Raw genomic sequence first — 18,945 nt, 5'->3', positions numbered from 1 at the left:
ATGAGAAATGACAGCAGTACTATCTGGTCGCGCTTCGGCATGATGGTCAAGAAGCTGGCCAAATGTTAGGAGGAGAGGACGTGGAGCTTGCGGGCCCATACACAATTGAGCGTTTTCGCTCCATCGCCGAAGCCATGCCGTTGTTTAGGAAGAATACCTAGGTATCGAAGGTAGAGTAATTAAGGTAGACACAGGAGTGCAGGTGGCCACCTCTATGCCTAAGGCATGTGGAACTGATCAAAGCTGACGCTGAATTTCTGGTGCCCAAAAGCGTACTACTACGAACTGTATGTCAGCCCCGGCAAACAGACGGGATCGATTTCGGACACCGAGTGGTGCCCAAACGGTGTTATATCTGACAACCTTGCCTAACCGCTATGTAGTTTGCTCTGAGAAGAAACGAAGCTCATACCTTTGAAAGAGCAGCTCTATTGCCACCTTTGCGACGAAAGCGTATCGAGTTGGTCCCGGTGTTGTATGCCTTACCGCTTGCTCGGACGGTTTCAAAATCCTCCTGTGATATTTCTCTATACCCTGTTGCCGGGTTATACCCAAGCCGATGCTTTCCCTCTTGTTTGAGCTCAACATCTTTCCAATTTGGAACTGCCCTAGCGTCGGCGCGACTTAGTTCAACCATCTTGCTACTTCCCACCCCGCAATAAGAGAGACACGCCTCCCTTTTATCCGTGTCGTGGGGCCGCGACCATCCTCTGAGCGCCCAAACTAGATTCCATTTTAGCAGAAATTACTCCAGGGCCCTTGATCCACGTACCAATCTGGCAGATATCATACAGCCTGTCCACCGTCCGTCCCTTTGCATCCACTCGTCGAGTGTGTGGCTTGCGCACAAGCACCGCCGAATCTTTTAGATAAGTGTGACTCTGGAGAAAAGCGTCGCACACTAAAATAAATGCGACTGCGGCGGACTGGATCAAAGTATCAGCCCTCTGGACAAGAAGCATCTCGAACCATATACACCAGACATCTGGAGACATACCTTCTTTACGGTATTTAGCATACCACACTGGGCACTTCGATCCCTTATCAAGGTGAACGAAGTATCGAATTCGTATCCTTTTTCCACTTCGTCCATAGCGATATCTCGGTGGCAAAATGCCCCAGACACCTCGGAGCCATAATTGGGCGTGTTTCCACTGAGAGTTACCACAGTTTGGGTAACATCATCAAACGTCACACTGGCATCCAAAAGAGCCTTAGTGGCAGCAGAGACAAGGGAGGCCACAATGGTCTTCACAGAAGTTCCTGCCAGAGACAAGGTTGGAAATCCAACACCGGCAATGTAGACCTCTGTTTCCGAAGCCATTTGGGATGTGCACGTCGACACCTTGCTTTACTGCTCTATGGAAGAGCTTCGCCTGGTACTCGACCCGATAAGAAAGGCGAAATTACTGCAGACAAATGTGCATGATGCCGATGGCCTTGGTAGCCGGAACTCGCAAATTGATATTCTGCAACCTCGAGAAGGATGCTCGCTGGGCAAAGACTGCGTACTTTTGCGACTGGCCCTTTTGATGGAGCCAAAAGATTGATCGAACTCTACAGACTTCAATGGCTAGTGTTTGTCAGCTGAGGAACTGCGTAGTCACGTAGTCAACCCCGTATTTGGGGTTAATTCCGGACACCCTATGATGCCGTCTTGCACGCAACACCGTGTCCGCAATCCCCGATCCTCGTTGTCGGGAACGAGGAGTACTCGTTCTACCTCGGTTCCGTCCCATAACCTTATCCTCACTTCAAGTTTATGGTAGAGACGATCAAAATCTAATCCTTCAAATGTCCTAACAAGATGACTGGAGTATCATATCGTACTTAGCCGTGCAATTCCCCAGCGTTCTCAGCGCACCTGTCTGTCTCGTAGAAGCCTTACAGTACACCACAGATCCACCAACATGACTTCAGGTCTCCACCTTGACTTCCACTACGATATCTCATGCCCATTCGCCTATATCGCTTCTCTGCGGTTGCCGGCTCTCCAGCGCCGTCATCCTACTCTTACGATCAATTACCGTCCTGTATTGCTCGGGGCACTCTACCGCGCCACATCCGCTGCACATGGTGCCGCCGGCTCTGCCTCGGACGTCTTCAATCCGACCAAACGCACTGTCGCGTCCGCGGCCTTCGTACGCACGCTGCTTCGGCTGGGCGTGGAGTATAAGCAGCCGCCAAAGCATCCGCAGAAGACGACTAGGGCTTTGCGTCTGCTCTACTGTGTGGAAGGGCTGGAGAGGGTAGCCCTGACGGGATCCTTGTACCGGGCTTATTGGGTTGATGGACTGGATCTGAGTGATTCGGAGATGCTAAGAAGCCTGGTGCGAGAATGTCAAGGTCTGGATCCGAAAACGCGGGAAAGAGTTCTAGGGCTGCTTGAGACGGGAGGGTTCGAGGCTGTCGAGCAGAGGAAGAAGCTTGAGGCGACGACGGCCTTGGCGCTGCAGAGGGGAGCATTTGGTGTGCCTGTCTTTTGGGTCCACGAGGAGGAGAGGATGTATTGGGGTCAGGATCGGCTACAGTTCGTGGACAAAGCGTTGTTCACGCTGGAAAGGGGCCAGGGAAACCTAACCCCAACACTAGAAGGAGTGGTACCACGGTTTGTGGCTCCTCAAAGCAGGGAAATCCCAGACGGGGAAGAGGTGAAGCTGGAGTTCTGGTACGATTTTAGCAGTCCTTGGGCCTTCCTGGGTTGGACACAACTCGCAAGGTTGCAGCGGATCTTTGGACAGAGGCTGAAGATTGAGATGAAGCCGTTCTTACTTGGAATCTTGTTTAGGGAGTACGTACGCGCCTTGCTTCTTGCTGTGAGTATCGAGCTGACTTTTTTTCTCTCCAGGATTGGCGCGCCTAATCTGCCCCTGGCCGCTGAGTCCGAAGCAAAGAGAAAGTACATACAGCTCGACCACTCGGACTGGTGCAGGTGGTGGAACGATGTCAACAAGCAAAACGGACGGCCGGACAAAAACATTGACTTCCATTGGGCCGATGTTTTTCCCATTCGTACACCCGCAGTCTTGAGAACCGTTCTTGTAGAGCCAAGACTAGTCGACGCATTATGTGGGTTCCCCAAATTTGATCGCCTGGTATGCAGGCCTACTGGCTGGTGAGGCTAACCATACCGCAGTCAGAGCATGCTGGGAACGTAACAAAAACATAGCTTCCGACGACGTCCTTCACTCCGTTATCGCGGAAGCAGGCCATAATGCTGAAGATATCATGGCTAAGGCCAACAGCCTCGAGATCAGGCAGGACTTAAGGCTCAGGACGAAGGAAGCCAAGGACACTGGTATCTGTGGTGTCCCGAGCTACAGAGTTTTCAGACGGAAAATTGGAAGTGGGAACGAGGAATGGAAACTCGCTAATGGTATTATCTGGGGTCAGGATGAGACTGCTGTGGTTGAGGACTTGATCTCCGGCTGGGATGGGGAGAGCATTGTCTGCGAGTCTAGTGGAGATGTACGACCTCGAAAAGACAGTGCGAAACTGTAAGCCGGAGAACGAGATTTGTAGATCCCCAGGATTGTCCGTACTGGCTACTACAGGTCTGTTTGTTTCTTCAATATCCTTGAATTCATTCCCCATCAAGCATCCTGGGGGTCGTCACCTGCAATATACTCTTACAAGAGATATTTGAAGCCGGGATGCCGATCATTGAGCACCTCAATGCTCTCCTCTAATCCCGGGATCGGTTCCTCTCTACCATCGTACTCCTCTTTTAAAGCATCCTTCTGCCTGTTCCCCCTCCACATCATCCACCATTTCAACATAACGCACACCGCCGCCAGTGTCTGCAAACCGAGCAGAATGCCATGGCCTTTGAAGAACCGTGGTGGCTTGTCGTAGATCTTGGTCCCCAAAATGCTGTAGCATTGAATAAGCAGCTGGCACATTGCCCAGGTTGTTGACCGTTTCGTGTATCCTCCGTGGGTGGACATGACCCAAGTGGCAGCCAGGATGACTCCCGGGTAAGATCCCGCCGACACAAGGCAAGTCCCAACGATTCGTGCAGCTTTTTGGGTCGTCACAAGGAGCAAAATGAACCCAGCCAAACACAAAATGTAGCAAAAGAGGATTGGCATCGCTCGCATGGTGAATCGGTCGGCCACTGTGCAGATGATCGGCAAGGCAATCGCCGCACACGCGTATGGGATCATTGTGAACAGTTGGGTGTGTACTAGTAGGTCCCATTAGCAAGTCTGCACTTGACTGAGGGGCATCCTGCAGAAAAACTCACGAGGCGAGAAGCCAAATTCATTGATGAAAGTCGGCATGAAGAGTCCGAAGGCGGCCACACCAAGACCGAAGGCGGCAACGATCAAAGCATCGAGGTAGGCCTTGACGTCGGTCAAAGCAAGAAGGACTTGACGCGGCACAAACTTGGCATGTGCGGTGTTTTTGGCTTTTTCTCACCGTCAGCGACCATGGCAAGACAAGAGGATGAGTGGGGCCAAACCTGCGACGGTCCTTTCGAGTATCAGCTCTCTCTCCGTCCTGTCGGAGAAGAGCCATGTTCCCTTTTCAGCAATCACTTCAGGCCTCGAAGGCAAGGCAAAGAAGACCAGGATGCCCCAGGTGATGGTTGGGATACCTTCGACGATGAAAAGCCAACGCCACGATGCAATTCCATGGGCTTCATTCAAGTTTTTGGCAACTCCGTACGCAATCAACCCGCTGACAGCACCGGCGAGGGGCCCCGAAACGTAAAAGAGAGCACAACGCAGCGCGATCTCGTCGTGGCGGTACCACAAACTTAGATATAGGAAGCCGACTTGTACGAACGCCTCACTCAAACCAAGCAAGAACCTGATGGCGATGAGGGAGCCGTAGGTCTTGCACGCGGCAATGCAAGTAGCAAGCACGCCGAAGGCGATGGTGGCGAAGCCGAATTGGTGTCCCGGTTTGACATACATCAGACCAAGGCAGCAGGGCAGTTCGATGACCATATAACCGATGACTTGGGATGTGAGTCAGTAGGTGAACCTGAGAGAATCTGTCTTGAAGTAACTTACAGAATACCAGCAAGGCATTGTAATACTGACTGGCACTCAGATGTAGGTCCTTCTGCAACCCCATCAAGCGTGCGTTGCCAATCTGGCCACGGTCCTGAACACAATTCCATATGAGAGCCGTTCAACTTTTGGAAAGAGGTGGCCATACCACGTAAGAGAAAAAGAAGCACATGGCTAGAAGCGGGAGGATAGTCACGTCCTGCTTCCATACCAATCGTCTTTCCATCTTCCGCCGTGCTACCAATGACCCTGAAGGATCTTCAGCTGCGGTACAGGCGGCACCCGGTTGCTCGGCGTGCTCATGTAAGGCTAAGACTGTTTTCTCATCGTCCGCCATTTTGACCTTGTGAGTTTGTGTAAGTGGCTAGAGACTGCACGAATCTTTCGGGTGTCTGGGGTCTCCGCACTGGGGAGGAAATTCTTGACTTCTTATATAGTTTGTAGGTCGGCCGCCCACCACATTGATTCCAGGCTAGAGCGTTTGGGACTCTACTCCTAGAAACGGCCTCTCATCACTAAGCCCGGGCTTTGTTCAGGAAATGTACTTCTGACTCACTTGACACGAATTGTTTCTGCCCGCAAATGAAGCCCACCACCGGCTGTGGGGAATCCTCCTCAATTGAAAAGATGAGGGTCTAGGCTTGCAAGCCTCGCGAAAATGGAGTGGTTCGGCCAGTATCGGCCAGTGGGCTCGGCCAAAATCGGGCTGATCGGCCAAATGACACTGGGAAAGGCTGAGTATGCAAAAGGGATTCAATTGGAAACGGTGTTGTCTTTGTAGGAAATTGAGGAGATAGTCGGAGCAGCCACATACCCGAGAGCACGGTCACCATATCATACACTAACACTATTGACAACTTGAGCAGGCCGATCGAGGGTTGGGAAAATACTACACTATGAGTATGGCAACGTAGCGTGGTATGTCCCATACATCCCGAAGTAGTTTTCATCGTAGTCTAAGCCGTCTGAAAACACCATAAATGGGTCGACTAGTTGTGTCAAACTATCCGCAGCTGTCTGTCTGACGGCCGACGGTTGTGAGACAAATGGATCTGGCTGGCCTCGAAACTCCTGTCTCCACCACCAGAGACAATCGAAGAATACGCTCATTGTCTGGAAGAGCTGTCAGTGACTCCGCTACGACATCCGAAACTCAGCACTTACCAGACGGCTTCGAATTCTCACATTGAGAGCATCGAAAATTCCGTCAGGGCCGCGAAAGACCATTGAGCTGGACCACAGCTCAGTCAAAATTGTTGCAAGCCTCGAGTCCAGATCCGGGGTATCCAAGGACCTTCGACGACATAGCCTGATGACGCTAAAGTAGCAGCGCTCCCCTCTTTCGCGATCGATGACTAGATGCTGTGGCGAGTGGTGGAGCTTGAGTACCACAAACGCAGCAAGCCCAAGCGCACGGGAAAGGTAGAATGTTGAGTACAGTGCAAGGTCCGAGGCTGCGTCCATCGACGAATATTTCTCGATTAAGTTGATGGCTATGCCATAGAGCTCGATGAGTCCAGTCATCGATACAGGCTGTCTGACCATGAATCGAGAGACACATATGTGCAAACGGACGCAGTACATCGTCAACATATCTGTGAGAGCTTTAGCTATGACCACGTCCCACGGGAGTTGTTTCGTACCTATGTCGTCCTGCAGCTGTGACTGAAGCATTCGTGCTTGAGAATCAAAGATCTCAATGATTCCTTCAAGACTCGCATCATCGGCCGGGGCCATGATATATGGTACGACTTTGGAAATGGCGGAACTCTGAATATGGTGAAGCTTGGTCCTGAGAGCCAGTTGATTGAAATCTGGACTCATGGTGTTCTGATCCACCCAATCCGGATTAAAAGCCTCGACGATCATGCTTGGAGGTAGGCCGTCGCCGATACTGGCACTGGCGCGAGCAAGTCAGTCGCTTATTACATGCATTGCGCTGTTCTCTCAATTACCTTTGGCAAACTATGGTGCAATATCGCCACAGCAGAGCCCTGTAATTTTGCTCCGACACTTGAGCCTGCACACGCTCCCTAGCAAAGTCTTGCCCGACACCAGAAACGTGTAGCCCGATCTGGAGAGCAAGCTGCATACAGGCACCGGCCAAAGTGTGAATCTTATCATTAAGTAGGTGTTTCACAGGAAGCGGCCAAGCGCACAAAAGAACAAGCGCCTGAACAGTTTGGATGGGTGATTGCCGCGATTTCAAGCTCTGAAATGCCAGAGTAGCCATTCGATGAGAAAGTTGATGGAATACAGTCGGATCCTGACTGTACTTTCGCGATCCTAAGGTGACAATTGTCCAGAAGAGCAAGGGCGATTTTTCAAATGTGGCATCCAATAACATCGGCTGTTCGACAATTGGTACTTGAGGTGAGTAGTGGGTAGCGAAGCTGAGCAACAGTTGGTCAACCGAAACGACGAACATCACCATCAACGTGGTTGTCGGGCGGTCCTTACATATTGAAGCAGTCATTGATCTTTTCTGAGGCGATCGTTACACCGTCAATCGTTCTGCTTTGACCCTGCAGGTCCAAGATAGCATCCTGTTGCAAGTTGTGCTGGTACTCTGTCGAGACGGAAGAAGCTGGACTGTAAGGAATCTCGCTCAGGGCCGCTGCGATATTGTATGGGGTGGTGGATTTGGAACCATGATTCGTCTGGCCCTGAAGCGTCGAGTCATGTTCTAATGGTCGCACATCTGATGCTGTCGTCGGATTGACTTCTTTACGAATGCGCTCGATTTCGCGAACTAGCTCAGCCTTCCTGGCTATGATTCAGCACGTGTCTGGACTCTGGATGTGGCATTCTCCGGAGGGGATTTTATACGTTGGTTTCTTGATTCTCTTGTAGTCTCCCAATATCTTGCACTCTAGACTCCTGCGCCGACAACGAGAACATGGCTTGGAATAGTCTTGATGCGCATCGCATTTCAGCTAATCTTCTGTCAGTCTATAGGTCGACCAAAGATACTGACTAACCTTGTGCTGGCGACACTCTGAACAAGCTACTGACCGGTGCCTCTGCGAGGCTGGCCGTTCGATCGATGTTGCTTCCATGGTTGTGAACGAGGAAAAGGTCGGCCAAATGAAGATCAGCTCGCCGAATTATCTAGGCACCATCAGCACTCTCCCCGCAATCTCGGCCAAACTGGAGGACTTCGGGGAACTCCATAGTTCTTCGGCTCATTGCGGAGAGGCAATACGCCGCAACTCCAGCAATGGTAGGGTGTGCCGCCGAAAGAAGGTACCCAGATGGCCTGATGCCGCCGTCTGGAGAAAGACGAACACTTTGGTGCGGCCGCTATCAGGCTGGCGATATCCGGGGACCGGACCTGGATCGGAGCGCACTTCAAGTGCAATCCTTGACCACGACATGACAACAACTCCAGTATAAAAGTTAGCTCGTTCGTCGAGGGGACCCGAAACTCGAGAGGCAACCACCAATTAATAGCTGTCTCAAGTCGACCAAATGGCAACCGAAACGACGGTCCAGGTTCCGAGAACAATACTTTCGAGCAATCCTCATGCAGACAAAAAGGTCGATGTTGCAGCCGATGCCCGTCGAGTCTTCGATGTTTTAGTCAAGGGTGGGCTTGCTATCGTCCCAGCTGATGTTGGTTACGGGCTCGTCGCGATCGACCCTGCTGCACTTGAACGTGCCTTCGTCACAAAGCAAAGACAACCCCACAAGCGGCACGCCATGATCGGGAGTTATGCACTTCATAAAGAATTGCACGTGCTGCCAGAGAGAGAGGCAAGAATGGTGGAATTATTCACACAAGATCTCGACATCCCTCTCGGGGTTATTGCTCCCATGAAGGCGGATCACCCCATCATCCGAAAACTTGGAACGGAGACATTGGCAAGAAGCTCTGTGGACGGTACATTGGCTATGCTGGTGAACGGCGGAGCGTTTCAGGATGAATTGTCACGACTGGCCACCGAGGCTGGTCTGCCTTTGATGGGCTCGTCCGCGAACTTGTCAGGAAAAGGGACGAAGAGCCTGGTCGAGGCCATCGAGCCTGAAATTTTGGGTGTTGCAGATATCGTCATTGACTATGGGAAGCGGAAGTATTCTTACCCACGGCCATCGTCGACAATGATTGATTTCCGAACCGTCGAGTTGATGCGTTTTGGTGCTTGCTACGACGTGGTGCAGGACATAATGAAGCGGTTCTATGGTATCGATTGGCCGAATGATCCTGGTAGAGAGGCAAATTTCTCTGGTCATTTGCGAGAGGCAGCAAAGAAGTGATCAGTGAGTGCTGTTCACGGAGAAAGGTAGCACCAAAGACCGGAGTGGTTGATCAATAGTATACAATGCGGCTTGTCAAACGACACATCGACGACAACGGAAGTGGAAACGTCACATTATGTCCGGAAGACGGAGAATACATGGTATTGGGCAAATCAGGTTTTGCTCCATACTGAAATAGTACTGAGACATCATTCCATCACTTGCTCTGGAGCAGCTTGTTGATATGAGGCACGGCACCCTCCCTGACAAAATCTTCCATTGTGTGGGACCTGATGCCCAACTGCTGCGACTCCTTTGTCGGAATGGGAAACTCGTTATACAAGCTGCACTGATTGTAGTACTCGTACATGATGTCCAAGTCCTCGAATCCCGACGTCGGCGCAGTAACAACTCTTGTCTCCTTGCCAGTCTGCCTCTGGATCTCTCTTGCCACATCGGCAGCGCTATGGAATCCTCCAACGCAGTAGACGGCATCAGCGAGCAAGTCCGGTTTGGTCCGGTAGTTCTTGAGAATGGCGTCCACCGTCGGTCCCAGGTCACGTTCAACCCAGATCATCCCGAGCTTTTGCTCCGGCTTCATCACGGGCTGGATGAGTTCGATAGTACCATCTGAGCCGACCGAGAGAAGGTTGAAATTGGCCCAATTATCGTAATAAAACCCCAAATACATGTCGACATGTGGCATCTTGATCTGCTTCAGGTAAGCTGAAACGTAGAACTTGTTCTCAACGAGGCGAGGAGATTCGAATTTGCCCTTGGTTCTGAGGAAGGCACTTGGGACAGTCGACCAGATGAGGAACTTGACGCCTGCTTCTTTGGCCGCGTCTGCGATCATTATGCCTTGTTGCGCCTCATGCACCTTGTTTGATTGGTTCTCTGCATCGTAGAAATTGGTCAGCGCGTAGACGGCTTCCGCTCCTTCGAAGGCTGTGCGCAGTGACGTGGGATCGTTGAAGTGAGCCTTGACCATCGAGACGTGTGGTAGTTGAGCCAATTCCTTCGCTGCGTTGCCAGCAGGGTTCCGGGTAAGGCCGCGGACTTCATATTCGGGCTGTGTCGAAAGGTATCGGACAACCTAGTACCATCAGCACGATCAGGGTGTTTGTTTCAGGGATCACTCACGGCACCACCTTGGGCCCCTGTCGCGCCTAATACAGCGATGAGCCGCTTGGAGGACATCGTGACTGGGCATGGAAGATCTTGAGGAGGATGTCCACGTAGAGTGCCAGCAGCACATTTATACCCTTCCGCGTAGTCCACTACTCCCTTGAACCCCTACGTCCGATGGAGGAAGGTCAAAGAATTTCTTCTCCATCGACGCTGTTCTTGCCCGGCTTACTTGAAAGAGCGGACTGACCATAAGTGGAAGGCCTAAGCAAGGAAGTATAAGGTGGTATATGCTTGATAGGCTTGCATCCCCACAACCACATTTTCTCCTCCACACTCTTGGCAGACCAGGGGTACGAGTTGGGAGACAATCTCCAGGTCTGTGAATTTACTCACATTGTTACGAGTCGACGGCAGCTTGCCGAACCTTTTTCGTCGCATGGCGGCAAACGCATCGCCTGGGTCGGATGGATGGCTGGATTCCCCATAGTGGAGCTAAAAGTGTTCAATTTCACACAAGAGCATCAGAGTTGTAAAAGGCGACAATGCTCCTAGCGCTTTCCTCGACTCCGTCTTCCATTAGGACGTCTCCCATGATGTGAAGTATGCGACAGATTTCGGACGTCCGCCACACTCCGGCGTCCTCAAGAAGGTTCGCGAACTGAACGAGGATCCGTCTTGCCGAAGCATAGCCTCCGGCTATGGGGATTCCGGAGAACGTAAGGCAACCTCCGGTGGTGATGAAAGCCGCCGAAGAAGGAAGACAGACACCATCAGCATAATGTTCGTTGCCTCCCATGCCAACGTCCCCCACATCCCTCCAATCTAGGTCGGCTAAAAGCTCGTAGTAGTTGTGTTGCGTGGGAACATCAGCGGGAGTCTTCATGACCAAGACATAAAGCCCGAGGAGGAGTGCCGCCTGGAATAGTCCGGTTTCTGATTGGAACATCATACTATCGGATACTTTCCTTTTCGAGCAGATCCAAAATATCTGAGCTGCATGGACACAAGCTCGTCTGGCTGCTGGAGTGTCGGCCCACGAAGCAATGCAATTCAGAGCGGCTTTTGCAGGCTTGGCCCCTTGTCGTCCAGCGCCCAGTTCGAACATCCAGGAATTACCCAGAAGTGACATACACAAGACATTCCATTGGATTAGGCAGTGAGGATTCGAGTTCTGCAGAATATCTCCATGCCATTGCATCATATTTACCAGAAAAGGTGCCACGGGCTTTGCATAGGGGTCAGTCGAATAGACCTCGTACGGAACGAGACCCCACCCTTGGCCTGACAAATCGTTGCGGGACATGAGTCTATGATGAGCCTCAGATAGTCGAATCCAGACTGTAGCAAAAATGGCATGAAGACCGAGGGAGGTCAGGTAGAAGGCCCTGTCGGATAGCGAAACTTGGTCGGCGTAACACTCCAAGACGGACGAAGAAACTCTGCACCCGGCCTGCAAAGACTTCCTCCAGTCTGCTTCCGTCGAGGCAAAGAACAGCTTCTCATCGGAGGGGAGGTACAAGTTGAGCACCTTGGTCGGGACGACGGGAGCCAAGTCTAGTGTGCTCGAATAAAACGCATCGACCATGACAACGGCGATTATTAGCCTTCCGGGGTTAGTCGAGCGGGATGATCAAGGCGTGAGAGTCCATAACAAACCTCTTGGTCGATTCAAGACGACCCCAGATCTTCCAGCCGTGGCTTTCAGCCAGGACGTCGTCAGGGACGTCTTTCTCCGTCATTTGGATGCTGTCGTCGCCAAAAAAGCCGTGAGTAATCATTGTCTCGCGGCACGTCAGAAACTATTGTTGCGAGAAGGGAACTTGAACCAACCGCCACAGCCTCGACATAGAGTGCTTGACACGCTTCTGTGTCGCTTTTGCCCTAAGGATGAGTTAGCCTGGACTTCATATTAAGTATTCTCTAGGTGCGCATACTGTTATAATGCCCAAGACTATACTAAGGTATGAACTTGCTAAAACAGTCAATAGAGCAGGTGCTGTTGTTTGGCGTGTGGTCGCTCCGAGCTCTTGACGACAACGTGCAATGAGGCCCTAGTATAGATCAGTCAGTCCATCCCCAATCTGATACTTCTAGCTCGAACACCGGGGTCCCTTACTATGGTATGCTCCTCGAGGAATTCTTTGGCTGCAGGGCTTCTCAGCATCACGAAGCCTAGAGTACATAACGACGCTAATAGTAGATCGGGCGTCTTCGTCGCATCAAAAGTGGCAACGTGGACAAATGGCACAAAATTGTGAAACTTTTCGAAGAACAAATCCAAGCTGAGGTCGAGTGTGTTGAGCGATGGAAATTTCTTCGCTGTGACATCCTCTCGACGCCGCTGGTCTTTGGAGATGGTGCATGGGTGAGTCGGGGAAATCTGGGCAGTAGTTGTTACAGCATGAGAACAACCATCGAGGCTGTCCAAGTTAACAACACCTAGACTTCTCATCACGCGCCATCTGCATCTTTCGTCAAATTTCCATCTTGAAGCGGAATGATCCTGAGTCAATGCACAGACATCTGGCTGCGCAAAGAGATTGTCTCCATTTGATTGCGAGAAGAGATTGTCTTCCGGGTGAGCTGCGACCTCATTCCAGAGCTGACAGCGACTGAGAGGATCGGCCTTTTTCGTAGGCCAGCACTGACGCACTCTGTCGAATCTTTCGTCTGGTATTGGTGCACGCGGACCACCCTGAACCTGGAAGCCGTATGCAAACTGAGATGATTGACCTGGGAAAGAGAGCCAGGGGGTGAGAGAGCCCACGTTGAAAGCAGAGAGGTCAGAGGTGTTCCACAGAAGATCTTCAGCACAGCCACTATCTGTCTGGTTAAGCTCGAACTCATTGATGATGCTGGGGTCCAGTGGCACCGCTCTGCCGGGCTCGAAATCGATAACATTGAAATCGAAATTCGCATCAGAGTCTGTCAGTGCTGGCCCAGTGGAGGTTATTGTGGCCAGTGTGTCGACAGATCCCTGCCATGATCCAATCGACGGGTCAAGATAGGCTGTGGCTGACATGGAGTGCTGCATGCCAAGACTGTTGGTCTCCTCAAGCATGTCTTCACATGGAGGTTCTTGTGATGGATATTGACCTCGGACGACGTCGCTAGAGAGCTTTCTTTGAGCCTTGAGAGGCCGTTGCTGTCGTGACCCGGGTTGCGCAGAAGGAGCGCCTTCCTTGCAAGGAGACTTCGCATGTTTCTGGACGTGACGAGTGAGGACATCCCTACGAGAAAAGCGCTTTTCACATAGTGAGCACTGGAATGGGCGTTCGCCTGTATCTGCAGAATGGAGTCAGCCTTGGAAGCGACGTTTGTCCACTTTGCCAGTACGCACGGCTTCGTTCGTGGCGTTGAAGATGCTCTAGCTTTGAGAACTCCTGACCACATGTGGTGCATGTTGTTGAGCGGATTTTGCGAGGTCGGCCCCGACTTCGGACGGGCGCCTGCGTTGACCTGTCCAGCAGGCTGTTGGTCGAGGGGTCCATCTGTCGGTGGAAATGAAAATATTGTGAATGTTGGAATGGATGAAGTTTGAAAATCACCGAAGTCGGGCTGAGGCAGTAAGCAGTATCATGCGGTGGTGGCTTGGAGGATGATGGGGGCTTGAAGTTTAGCCGGCCTTCTGCTGCGATCACCTACTGTAAGCTTAGTCACGAGTTTTGAGGGGGAGATGATTGGGGGTTGACGGGGTTCACTGGGGGAAAGAACAGGCGAGACAGCTTAATTTTTCTTCGATGCCATCAGTATATGACCCGGTGCTCTGCTGTGACAGTTCTCGTCGTTCGTCTCAGCATTACCGCCGCATCATAAGAGCCTCTCCCTCGCATCGAAAGCCAGTCGAGACCTCTGATGCCTACACGGATTCTACTAGCATACTATCGTCTCTGTCCACGGCCTGTCACGTCACCTTCGTCTTGCCATACACTTGCTCTTGTCCTCGAAGGGCTTTCAAAACCACATCTTGGCCGTCCAGACGCGGAGGTCACTCGACAACAGCGGTACCTACCATGCTTTCGGCCCCATCGTCGCGGGGAAAGCATGGCGAGGCTACTCGTACAGATCTGGACATCCAGCCGCACGGTCAGATGTTGGAATCGGCATTGTTTATCATTGGCCAGCTGGAATTGTTCAACTGAACTCGCAAGCTAAGGGCGAGGATTGTTCAGCAAGCAGATAAATTCGTCCGTTATCCAGCCTCACGAATGCTCTGCTTGTCAACGTTTTGGTCCGAACTGCGCAAAAAGGCGCTCCCGCCTCGGTTTGCCAGTCAAAGGTAGGTCGGCGTTCTTAACACATGTCTCTCGCTATGTAAGGTACCAAACCTTGGCTTTCTCAAATTCATTCCGTACTACTTACGTGCATGTCTCGTCCAATGCGTGACAGCAACAGTCATGTCTTCCACAGCAATCACCAATGTCCGCGTTTTTGATGGCGAAAACATCCACCTGGCTACGACGGTGGTCATATCCGGCACAACCATATCTAGTGTGGGAGGGATTGTTCCCGATGCAGCCACAGTTGTCGACGGTAAAGGTTGTACACTGTTACCAGGACTCATCGACTCTCACGTCCACACGGGGATCCCACAATTGGAGCTGGCTCTCAGATTTGGGGTGACCACGGAGCTAGAGATGATGGGCCATTGGACCGCCGCCCAGCGCAGCGAAATCTCAGAGCGAGACGACCTTGCGGACCTACGTACTGCGAGTTATGGCTTGACACCGCCAGATGGCCATCCTAACCAATTGACCAAAAAGCTCAACCTGCCTCAGCCTCAGCCTCAGCCAGATCATTCTTGCGGGTCGGACCATGAGCCACTGCTCATGAATGCTCGAACACCAGATGAGGCGATCGCATTTGTGAGGCAACGTGTCAACGAAGGCGCCGATTACGTCAAAATCATGATCGAAGAAGGTTCGGTGTTTCAATCCCCCGGTCTCCCAATGTTGTCGCAGGAGACGATATCGGCGGCGGTCCAGGAAGCGCATCGACACAACAAGTTGGCAATCGCTCATGCCATGACTTATGATGCTGCAGAAACGGCCGCTGGAGCGGGGATCGATGGACTGGCTCATCTGTTCATTGACCGTGGCGCCGATGCCCGCATCGTGGAGAAACTGGCCGGCATGTTCGTCACACCATGCCTCTGCCTCAACGCTTCTCTCTTAGGGAACAAGCCTACAGAGTTCGCCGCGGATCCTCGAGTGTCTGCAAAGCTGCCTTCAGCGTGGCTTACTCACCTCCAAGGTAGCATGGACACATTTACCGACGCCGATTTCGACGTCGTGCTAAAGACTGTGGCGGACCTCCATAAGGCCGGAATCGACATTTTGGTCGGCACGGACAGTTCTTTCCCAGTGCCTCACCTTGCTGGTATTGCTCATGGTGCCAGCGTGCATCACGAACTACAGCTTTTGGTGCGGGCTGGGTTCACGCCAACCGAGGCGTTACGTGCGGCAACAAGTATGCCAGCTCGTTGCTTTGGCCTGACTGACCGAGGACGAATCCAAGAAGGACTACGTGCAGATTTGCTGCTTGTACAAGGAGACCCAACGAGCGATATTCGAAGCACGCTTTCTATCAGATCTATCTGGAGACGTGGCACTCTGTTGTCCTCTCCCTCGAGATAACAATACGAGCCCGAAACTACATACAGGTCGAAGGACTTCTGGTTTCTGAAGGCATCAGTAGCTGTCAAAGGCCAGTCAGAGCTTCGCGACACAGGTTGGTGTTTGACATGGCAACACTCGTAGCTGTGTTGAAATTGGAACCCTCAAAGAATGCAGCATAGGAAGAAGTAAACAGTCAAAATCGGGAGATGTTGATCATGAGCAGCCCACTTCCAATTTCGTGGTACATAAGCATTCTATTGACCAGTCCCTAAGCGGACTACCTGCAATCCCTCGCCTTTTGTATGCCGGTTATTTTTTACAATACATGGGTCATCATCCCAAACAGCCTGGCAAACTGGCAAAGTTTAAAAAGGTGGCAGCCAGAAGGGATATCCACCGTTCTTGATTCTGAAGACACTCATCAAGAAGCTGTACATTCCGAAGACGACTGTTGCCCAGATGATCACAGCAACCTGCTGTGTGCGGGCATCTTTGATCCGCGAAACTCGTAGGGCCAAATTGATCGAAGCGAAGGCAAGCAGTGCATCTGTTGGGATTAGTAAAGTCTCGAGAAAATGAGCAGATTACTTACACATTGCGGCAACGATTTGGGTCTCCATGCCAAACTGGTTCTGGAACCCTCCTGCGAAATAGCTGATTCCACCGCGACCATTGCCTGCAACATATGGTACTCTTCGGATGTGGTTGAACATATGGCCACTAGTGAACAGTAGAATCAAGATCAAGCTGATGCCGGCCCACAGGTTGCGATTTTGTATGACAGGAAGCACGTAGGGATACGCCACAGTAAGGAAAGTAAAGGCTCCAAGGAGCAGAGTCACTGTCACTGCGATCTTTCCATAGTTGATCGGTCGGCTTACTGTAGGGTAGCTTCCACCAGGAGGAAGATGCCGCAGTAGCCAGCTGTGGACGCCTTCCGCGGTTTGAGGTCCAATGAAGTCGAGTCGTGAGGGCTGAGCATCAGGTTTGGCATGCTCGCCGACAGTAGGAGGGAAGAGCAGGAGGACGGGGGCCGTTTGGAGTTGAAGCTGTGGTTTGAGTTAGCTCCCAGATTATGCCCCTGCGGATAAAGCTTCTCACTCACTCTCATGAAGACGTTTCTGCCATTGTCAAAGTCAACTGTGCTCAAAAGCACTCTGTGTTCTCCGTTCTTGTCTCCTTTCTGCCAGCTTCGACCGAGGAGCTTCCACTCCGGGTCGAATTCTTTGCAGAGACCGCATGCGTATCTTGCGTCTCGAGCTGTGAGAAGGACAGCTAGGGAGTAGTCGCGAGGTGCTGTTGTCAGCTCATTGTACCCCTTCTCGTCAATTTCGAATGGAGCCGAGCTGGCTTGTTTTGCGAAGTATGTGTCGAATTTCGTCGAGGAGGCCTTTTTGGCGCTGACGGAGGTTATGGAGAGCGCAGCAAGCGTCAGGAACTTGAGGAAATGCATCGTTCTGCCTGCACAGAGGACAGTTGTGGTGTTGTAGCTGTCTACGCAGGTACTCAATACAACGAGTTGGAGATGCTGCGTGTCCTCATCAATGCGCAGTCGGAGGTCGGATCTTGATCTTGGCATGCAGCTCGCTATTCCCGTAAAGTCCGCGCCTCAGCTTGGCTTCATATCACGCAAAGTCATAAAGCATTAAGCTATCTTTTGATATACACGCGACAAATCACGGATCAAGTACACTGATTGATTTGATCCCTCCTCTCACATCCTTGAGTATGAAGGCACAGAAAGAGAAGATTTTCGACCCTGATGGCGACGTGTTGCTGATACTCCGCCCCACCTGTTTCTTGTTCGGTACAGATAGTCTTGAGGCCAAAGTCTCTTCAAGACATCTCATATTGGCGTCACGCGTGTTTCGTGCCATGTTCAACGGCAATTTTCGCGAGGCTGCTGAGCTGCGCAGTCAAGAAGTGACCAAAGTACCTTTGCCCGATGATAACCCTAATGCGATGGTTATTCTATTGAACATCGTGCATGGACTAAACGGACAAGTACCGACGAAGATCAGTGAGACCTTTTTTCTCGACATTATCATGCTGATCGACAAGTATGAACTCTACGAAGCAGCATATGTCTTCACCGACATCTGGTTTGGATATCTCTGGAAATGGACCGAAAGCCCACCTCCCCGTCTCTTTCACTGGATCCACATCTGTTGGGTGTTAAGGAGAGCATCCGAATTCAAGTCTCTGACTCAGACTGCGATCCTGGAGAGTCAGTCTGGCCTCGGACAGTCTGATACAGGGCCTTGTCCAGCCTTCATCGTCAGTAACTAGTCCTGCTCCTCCAGGATACAGTTTCGTAACATGCTGTCTAGCAAAAGTCGAGTCTCAGAGATTGGCCCTCGTAACAGCATGTCTCATTTGGCTTACCGATATGCTTGACCGGTACGACAGTCCTATGCAGCAATGCCAGCGGCACAGAGCCTGCGACGCACTAGTTCTTGGATCTCTTATCCAGAAGTTGAAGCAAGGGGGCCTCTTCCCGGTCCCACCGCCTGATGCGCCCACCATGTCCGCCAAAGAGCTTTTCTCCTTCTTGCGCAGCCTGGATATTCCTAGCTTCTGTGAGTTGACAGGGAATCATTCAAAGCAGCAGCCGTGCGGAGTAAACAACAAGTTGAGCGACGTAGCATGGCTCCGTGATCCGATCCACGGCTTGGATCTAACAAGCTTTTTGTCGGCCACACCACCGGGTTCGCCATGGTTGCATTTGACACGCGAGAAACTTGTCCCTATAGGTGTAACAAAGGTGATGAGTCTGGCCACGTATCGAGAACAGCAATGGAACATTTCCACCATAATATATTGCTTGTCAGTCATCGAAAGTCACGTTGCAGGAAGCTGACCAATCAGCTTCGACAACCTGGAGATGCGGCCACTGATCGCGATATCACAATCACGCAATCCAGTGCCATGTTTGC

The 18,945-nt window shown here is 51.6% G+C and overlaps 11 protein-coding genes across 11 annotated transcripts; 4 read left to right on the top strand and 7 right to left on the bottom strand.

Annotated features, from left to right (window-relative positions):
- Positions 1 to 406: 406 nt before the first annotated feature.
- Positions 407 to 637, bottom strand: PV05_03923 (uncharacterized protein; the record flags this gene model as incomplete). The annotated part of the gene is made up of 1 exon (XM_013464606.1): positions 407 to 637. One exon carries the CDS (start codon positions 635 to 637, stop codon positions 407 to 409), a length of 231 nt encoding a protein of 76 aa, XP_013320060.1.
- Positions 638 to 680: 43 nt separating this feature from the next.
- Positions 681 to 1,324, bottom strand: PV05_03922 (uncharacterized protein; the record flags this gene model as incomplete). Its single annotated transcript, XM_013464605.1, has 2 exons — positions 681 to 881; positions 998 to 1,324. The coding sequence occupies 2 exons, from the start codon at positions 1,322 to 1,324 to the stop codon at positions 681 to 683; spliced, it is 528 nt and encodes a 175-aa protein (XP_013320059.1).
- Positions 1,325 to 1,910: 586 nt separating this feature from the next.
- PV05_03921 (uncharacterized protein) lies at positions 1,911 to 3,501 on the top strand (the record flags this gene model as incomplete). Its single annotated transcript, XM_013464604.1, has 3 exons — positions 1,911 to 2,791; positions 2,849 to 3,069; positions 3,137 to 3,501. The coding sequence occupies 3 exons, from the start codon at positions 1,911 to 1,913 to the stop codon at positions 3,499 to 3,501; spliced, it is 1,467 nt and encodes a 488-aa protein (XP_013320058.1).
- A 128-nt stretch (positions 3,502 to 3,629) lies between these two features.
- PV05_03920 (uncharacterized protein) lies at positions 3,630 to 5,358 on the bottom strand (the record flags this gene model as incomplete). The annotated part of the gene is made up of 5 exons (XM_013464603.1): positions 3,630 to 4,186; positions 4,247 to 4,411; positions 4,466 to 4,966; positions 5,022 to 5,115; positions 5,170 to 5,358. The coding sequence occupies 5 exons, from the start codon at positions 5,356 to 5,358 to the stop codon at positions 3,630 to 3,632; spliced, it is 1,506 nt and encodes a 501-aa protein (XP_013320057.1).
- A 557-nt stretch (positions 5,359 to 5,915) lies between these two features.
- PV05_03919 (uncharacterized protein) lies at positions 5,916 to 8,080 on the bottom strand (the record flags this gene model as incomplete). The annotated part of the gene is made up of 7 exons (XM_013464602.1): positions 5,916 to 6,134; positions 6,186 to 6,616; positions 6,665 to 6,921; positions 6,977 to 7,414; positions 7,482 to 7,787; positions 7,851 to 7,957; positions 8,003 to 8,080. The coding sequence occupies 7 exons, from the start codon at positions 8,078 to 8,080 to the stop codon at positions 5,916 to 5,918; spliced, it is 1,836 nt and encodes a 611-aa protein (XP_013320056.1).
- Positions 8,081 to 8,492: 412 nt separating this feature from the next.
- On the top strand, positions 8,493 to 9,337 carry PV05_03918 (uncharacterized protein; the record flags this gene model as incomplete). Its single annotated transcript, XM_013464601.1, has 2 exons — positions 8,493 to 9,228; positions 9,309 to 9,337. 2 exons carry the CDS (start codon positions 8,493 to 8,495, stop codon positions 9,335 to 9,337), a joined length of 765 nt encoding a protein of 254 aa, XP_013320055.1.
- Positions 9,338 to 9,477: 140 nt separating this feature from the next.
- PV05_03917 (uncharacterized protein) lies at positions 9,478 to 10,460 on the bottom strand (the record flags this gene model as incomplete). The annotated part of the gene is made up of 2 exons (XM_013464600.1): positions 9,478 to 10,356; positions 10,404 to 10,460. The coding sequence occupies 2 exons, from the start codon at positions 10,458 to 10,460 to the stop codon at positions 9,478 to 9,480; spliced, it is 936 nt and encodes a 311-aa protein (XP_013320054.1).
- A 439-nt stretch (positions 10,461 to 10,899) lies between these two features.
- Positions 10,900 to 13,452, bottom strand: PV05_03916 (uncharacterized protein; the record flags this gene model as incomplete). The annotated part of the gene is made up of 5 exons (XM_013464599.1): positions 10,900 to 11,995; positions 12,048 to 12,172; positions 12,222 to 12,272; positions 12,326 to 12,442; positions 12,508 to 13,452. The coding sequence occupies 5 exons, from the start codon at positions 13,450 to 13,452 to the stop codon at positions 10,900 to 10,902; spliced, it is 2,334 nt and encodes a 777-aa protein (XP_013320053.1).
- A 1,336-nt stretch (positions 13,453 to 14,788) lies between these two features.
- On the top strand, positions 14,789 to 16,027 carry PV05_03915 (uncharacterized protein; the record flags this gene model as incomplete). Its single annotated transcript, XM_013464598.1, has 1 exon — positions 14,789 to 16,027. One exon carries the CDS (start codon positions 14,789 to 14,791, stop codon positions 16,025 to 16,027), a length of 1,239 nt encoding a protein of 412 aa, XP_013320052.1.
- PV05_03914 (uncharacterized protein) lies at positions 16,000 to 17,504 on the bottom strand. The gene is made up of 3 exons (XM_013464597.1): positions 17,115 to 17,504; positions 16,602 to 17,058; positions 16,000 to 16,556 (listed from the first exon to the last, which is right to left on the bottom strand). Exons 1-3 carry the CDS (start codon positions 17,460 to 17,462, stop codon positions 16,375 to 16,377), a joined length of 987 nt encoding a protein of 328 aa, XP_013320051.1. The 5' UTR covers positions 17,463 to 17,504; the 3' UTR covers positions 16,000 to 16,374.
- Positions 17,505 to 17,737: 233 nt separating this feature from the next.
- On the top strand, positions 17,738 to 18,298 carry PV05_03913 (uncharacterized protein; the record flags this gene model as incomplete). The annotated part of the gene is made up of 1 exon (XM_013464596.1): positions 17,738 to 18,298. One exon carries the CDS (start codon positions 17,738 to 17,740, stop codon positions 18,296 to 18,298), a length of 561 nt encoding a protein of 186 aa, XP_013320050.1.
- Positions 18,299 to 18,945: the final 647 nt, after the last annotated feature.

This window comes from Exophiala xenobiotica, assembly GCF_000835505.1.
Source record: "Exophiala xenobiotica strain CBS 118157 unplaced genomic scaffold supercont1.2, whole genome shotgun sequence".
Taxonomy (NCBI): Eukaryota; Fungi; Ascomycota; class Eurotiomycetes; order Chaetothyriales; family Herpotrichiellaceae; genus Exophiala; species Exophiala xenobiotica.
This window is presented reverse-complemented; position numbering and strand designations above follow the sequence as displayed.